The following is a 5,623-nucleotide window of genomic DNA, read 5'->3' as shown; positions in this document are numbered from 1 at the left end:
TCTCTCCCTCTGAATGTTGTTTTTAGTGTTTGGCATTTCCTTTGAACTGAAACATGCAAGGCAGCTTCCTGTGACCATGTGTTACTCACTGTTGTACACTTGCACTGGTGGTTTGGCTGTTACACATCAACCAAATATAACCAAATACGTATTATAAGGATGGTATTGAAGTTGTTTTATTGAAAGTGATTGGAGGAGATGAGGGTGTAAAGAATAAAGCCTAACCACACATCTCTCCCTCTCTGATCTTCTTTCTCTGCTGAGAAAATGGCGAGAAAATGGCATCATGAGCCAAAGTGGTGTCAACAGTGATGAAGTGTTTAAATTAAACTGTCATTAGTGTCCGATGTAGGGTGGATGTGGAGAGAAGTCACTGCAGAGCGGATGGTAGAACTTCAACAAGATTAGCAAAGATTCCTTACTGGAATCTTCCCTCCAAACCGCAGACGACTCTTTAATAGCAGATGATGAATCTGACGCATAGCTACTTCACCATACTGTCCTCAGTCATATTAATTCATGTTCTCACTCTCTTGCATTTATTAAATGCAATCAATGTAATTATCCTTTTATTTTAGCATTATGTTGCCTGTTACTGAAAACGTGTGTTTCTACAGTGGCAAGTCTACACAGCATTTGAAACCTTAACAAGCTGTTTTTACTGCCAACTAGTGTTGGCCATATTTGTGTTCACTGTTAATAGCCAATTAAGTGATAGGGCTCCCCAGACCAGCCCCATGATTGGTGGACGTGAAAGGCTGTCACGACAAATGCCCCGTTAACCCAGCCTGCAACCAGACTTGAGAATGGAAATCTGAAGTCAGATTTGTGACGCTACAACTCTCCAATAGTAATATAATGAGTCTGTTGTAGCTCCAGCTGTACATTGTAATGTGGTTATGCAGTCTGTAATGTGATCACAGTGATATAGTACACTTAAATGTAGCTGCATTTTATATTTGTTACTTTAAACACATTTCTACTTTTTGAAATAGGTTTTCACTTGTCTTGCACTTTGTTTTGCTGTTTTGCACAAAAAGAAACAGATAAATACCTTTTGATTGATTGATTGATTGATTGATTGATTGATTGATTGATTGATTGATTGATATTACTGAGCGAAAGCAGAGCTGTGTTGTCCCAGTTGGGTTCCATACTTGGTTGGTCCATTCTATTCTACTTATTCTATATTCTAATCGGTTAAATTATATCATATTATTTTATGCGTAGGTCTATTTAATAATATTATATTATAATATATTATATTATATTCTGTGTTGGTCTATTCTATTTTATTCTGTGTTGTTCTATTCTATGTTGTTATATTTGATTATTTTATGTGTTAGTCTATTCTATTCTATTCCATTCTGTGTTGGTCTATTCCATGCAATTCTATTCTGGGCTGGCCTATTATTTTCTATTTGGCCATAACCTACGTTGCTATTCTCTTACGATACATTTACTCTTTGCTATGCAATACTATCCTAGGGTGTACTATCTAGGAAAGTGCTTCAGAGACCAGAGGGGGTCTGGGTCTGGGCTTCTGGCTCTAGAACGTAGGGTTTGGAAATTGGGATGGTACCCGGAAACCGGGGATTTCCACACCCTCACCACTACCCTGTGCATCTTGATATTTGATTTGTGATTACAAGGGCCTTGAGAGCACAAAAGTTGTACACAGGTTGGATTTGTTGGATGTAAGGTATCTTTGATAAAGACAAACACATCTTACATACATATATCTCTACTTTGTCATTGGATTTGAATTCTGAACCTCTGATCCTCAGTGAGATGTGTGAAACAAAACAAAGATAAAATATAGTGAGAGTATATCGAGGGAAAGGCAGAGATATAGGGAAGACAAGAAGAAAGAGAGAAACATCCACTACAGAGAGAGAGAGAGAGAGAGAGAGAGAGAGAGAGAGAGAGAGAGAGAGAGAGAGAGAGAGAGAGAGATAAAGGGCTGAGTAAGCCAAACAGACAGATATCTGGCTGCCAGACCTTCAACTCATTCATATTTCATCCCTCACATTGAGAGGAAGAGAGGGACAGAGAGAGAGAGAAAGAGAGAGAGAGAGAGAGAGAGAAAGGATTATGGGAAGTGGAAGAGGGGAGAATGGATCCAGGGAGAGCTAAAGAGGGAATAATAGGAAAAGAGCAGAATGCAGTTTCATGAAGATCAGTAGAAAATGTGTTTCAAGAAACAGATAAATACCTTTTGATTGATTGATTGATTGATTGATTGATTGATTGATTGATTGATTGATTGATTGATTGATATTACTGAGCGAAAGCAGAGCTGTGTTTTCCCAGTTGGGTTCTATACTTGGTTGGTCCATTCTATTCTACTTATTCTATATTCTAATCGGTTAAATTATATCATATTATTTTATGCGTAGGTCTATTTAATAATATTATATTATAATATATTATATTCTGTGTTGGTCTATTCTATTTTATTCTGTGTTGTTCTATTCTATGTTGTTATATTTGATTATTTTATGTGTTAGTCTATTCTATTCTATTCCATTCTGTGTTGGTCTATTCCATGCAATTCTATTCTGGGCTGGCCTATTATTTTCTATTCGGCCATAACCTACGTTGCTATTCTCTTACGATACATTTACTCTTTGCTATGCAATACTATCCTAGGGTGTACTATCCTTTCCTATCCTATATGGTGGTATCTTATGCTATGCTATACTATGCTATGCTAATATGTTGATACTGAAGGGGGTTAGGACTCAATCAGAGCAATATATATATATAGTTTACTATGTCTTTATGTTTCGCTTAACAGGTATAAACAAATGCAGTTAGCAAAATGGTTGAATATTGTTCCAACATTCACACACGGATGCACGCACGCGCAAACACACAGACACACACACACACATAGACAGACCAAAGAACAGTATGTGGCCACATATGGCAACACACACAATTATTCAAGCACACACATGGAGTACAGAGAGAGACAGGGATGGGGAAGAGAGAGAGAGAGAGAGAGAGAGAGAGAGAGAGAGAGAGAGAGAGAGAGAGAGAGAGAGAGAGAGAGAGAGAGAGAGACAGACAGACAGACAGACAGACAGACAGACAGACAGACAGACAGACAGACAGACAGACAGACAGACAGACAGACAGACAGACAGAACCCTGATTGAGAGAATAACTTGGAGGAAAGCACTAAGAGTTAATGAGAAAAAAATGTATGATGCAGCGCGAGAGCATCAGACAGAGGAAGACATGAGAGAGGGAAGGGCGGAGAGGCAGGTAGAGATACAGACAGAGAGAAACCGACAGATGGAGAGAGAAATAGACAGAGGGAGACAGAGAGAGATAATATAGCTGAGAGAGCAAGAGACAGAGACCCTGAGAACGAGAGTGTTAAATGGAGAGAGAGACAGGGAGTGATAGAGGGAGTGCTAGGGACGGAGTATTTCAGGGAGACTAGAAGAAGACCGGGATAGAGATAGAGACCGGGATATTTCAGATAGAGAGAGAGAGAGAGAGAGAGAGAGAGAGAGAGAGAGAGAGAGAGAGAGAGAGAGAGAGGGAGAGAGAGAGAGATGGAGAGAGAGAGAGAGAGAGAGAGAGAGAGAGAGAGAGAGAGAGAGAGAGAGAGAGAGAGAGAGAGAGAGAGCGAGAGAGAGATGAGGAGGGAGAGTACATTCGAAGACAGACAGACGGGGTGTGACGGAGAGGATAGAGTGGGAGAGGAAGAGAGAGAGCATGGTGTCAGTCAGAATAGAGCAGCAGCTCCCATCATGACAGAGCTCCCGTTGCCATGACAACCCATCCTTACAGCTGCTGCATGATGGACAGAGGGACACTGGAACTAGACAGGGGGAAGGAGAAAAGGAGACACGGTAGGAAGGAAGGCAGGGTGAAGAGAGAAGGTAGGTAGGAGGAGAAAAGAGGGAAGGGAGGAGGAAATAGAAAAGGTGTGGAGGTGAGGAGTAAGGAGGAGAGAAGGGAAGAGGGAGGACCGAGGGAAGGGAGAGGAAATGGTTGGAGAGACCAGGGGAGAAAGAGAAGGAGGCTAGGAGAGAGGAGGGATATGAGGGGAGGACAGAGAGATATTTCTGGCGGTAAATCTCTGAGCTACTCACTGCACTGTCGAGCCGTTCTGCTGCAAAGGCGTTTCAGACATGGCTGCTCCCTCCTCTCCTCCTCCGGCTACCTCTCCTGCTCTTTTCCGCCTCCTCAGAGATGAGAGCTCCTTTTCTCCTCCTCTCCTCCTGCTGCTCGACAGGCTCCGTCACGGCACGATGTGTCGGCTGCTGCCGCGGCAACACGGCGACCATGTGACCGCCAGCTCCACCGACAGGCGGGAAGAAGGGGGTGTGGTGTGTCAGTGTGTGTGTATAGTGTGTGTGAGGAGTCTACACATAAATGAATTTATGTGTATGTGAAGGAGAGACTGTGTGTGTGTGTTTCTAACCAAAAGGTGTTCATCTTTCCTTGTGTAGCAGTTCCTGTGACTGCAACATCTGTGTTAGTGTGTGGTTGCGTTTGCCAGCCATCACAAGGTAGTGTGCTTTGCAGTGTTAGCCGCAGGGTAAGAAAAATATTGTAGATCAGCCACTTTCGTGCTTTTTAGTAGAGGCATGATGAATTAACAGATCAAACATAAGTATACTTTAGTACATAACAACTGTCTATATCCTATCTTGTCAACCAACTGTAGTAGATTAAAAGATCTTCTCAGTGCACAAGAAGATACTCATAATTACTCCATGCAACAGTGTTTTGTCTTTTAAAGGTCGCAAGGAATGCTAACAACTTGAGCTTTACAGGCACAATTTGTGTAGTAAACATCTGAAGGGTGTGGACATATCTTACCTCTTAGTTGTGTTTAGGAAGAGAGAAGGAAGGGTGGGAAAAGATGAAGGAAGGACGGAGGAGGGCAAGCTGTTCATCTGACCTCCTTCAAGTGGAGGTCAGCTCTCGCTCCAACTCAAGTTCACTATCATCTCCATCTTATCACTCAGACCCTGTCACTCTCTCTCTCACACCCTTTTCAGGTCTCTCTGCCCTTGTTATCATGTGGGCCGGTATGCTAACTATTCAGGTTAGGAGTAGTGACCTTACATAGGCATCACATCTTATCACTAACCCACCCAACACACAAACACGCACGCACGCACTCACACACACACACACACACACACACACACACACACACACACACACACACACACACACACACACACACACACACACACACACACACACACACACACACACACACACACAAGATCCATTCGTTGTTTATACAATACAGTATTGCACAGAAAAAGCTGTCTTGAAATCTCTGCCAACTTTACATGTTAGATAGCTTCCAAAGTGTGGATTGTACTGCCACCCAGTGGGCTTTTCGTAAAGCATTCACCAACGTATGGATGAAATTCAACGTCTTTAATAAAATACACAATTTGTGTAATAGATTGTTTGACTATGTCACAGGAGAAATCCGAGATTCATCTGCTAAAATAGTGTTTTATAACTAACTGCACTTTGCTCAATGTTGGAGAAAAGGAGGGTATTCGACTTTACACCATAAGAAGACATGGCTGATTATAAAGAATAGACTATCAATAGAAGATGGAACAATTCCCTG

General features: G+C 42.0%; 1 protein-coding gene across 2 annotated transcripts in view; it reads right to left on the bottom strand.

Moving 5' to 3' along the window:
* palm2akap2 (PALM2 and AKAP2 fusion) overlaps positions 1–4,317 on the bottom strand; it is a 131,379-nt gene extending 127,062 nt beyond the window's left edge. The window contains exon 1 of one of the 2 annotated variants that reach the window (XM_030341645.1): positions 4,113–4,317. In XM_030341645.1, coding sequence (XP_030197505.1) covers positions 4,113–4,153 — 41 coding nt within the window. In that variant the 5' untranslated portion in view covers positions 4,154–4,317. The remainder of the gene's footprint in view (positions 1–4,112) is intronic. The other variant, XM_030341646.1, reaches the window with a different exon arrangement.
* Between the last annotated feature and the right edge of the window lie 1,306 nt (positions 4,318–5,623).

Source organism: Gadus morhua, chromosome 19 (genome assembly GCF_902167405.1).
Source record: "Gadus morhua chromosome 19, gadMor3.0, whole genome shotgun sequence".
Lineage (NCBI taxonomy): Eukaryota > Metazoa > Chordata > Actinopteri > Gadiformes > Gadidae > Gadus > Gadus morhua.
The sequence above is the reverse complement of the archived record's forward strand: the minus strand, read 5'-3'. Positions and strand labels throughout refer to the sequence as shown.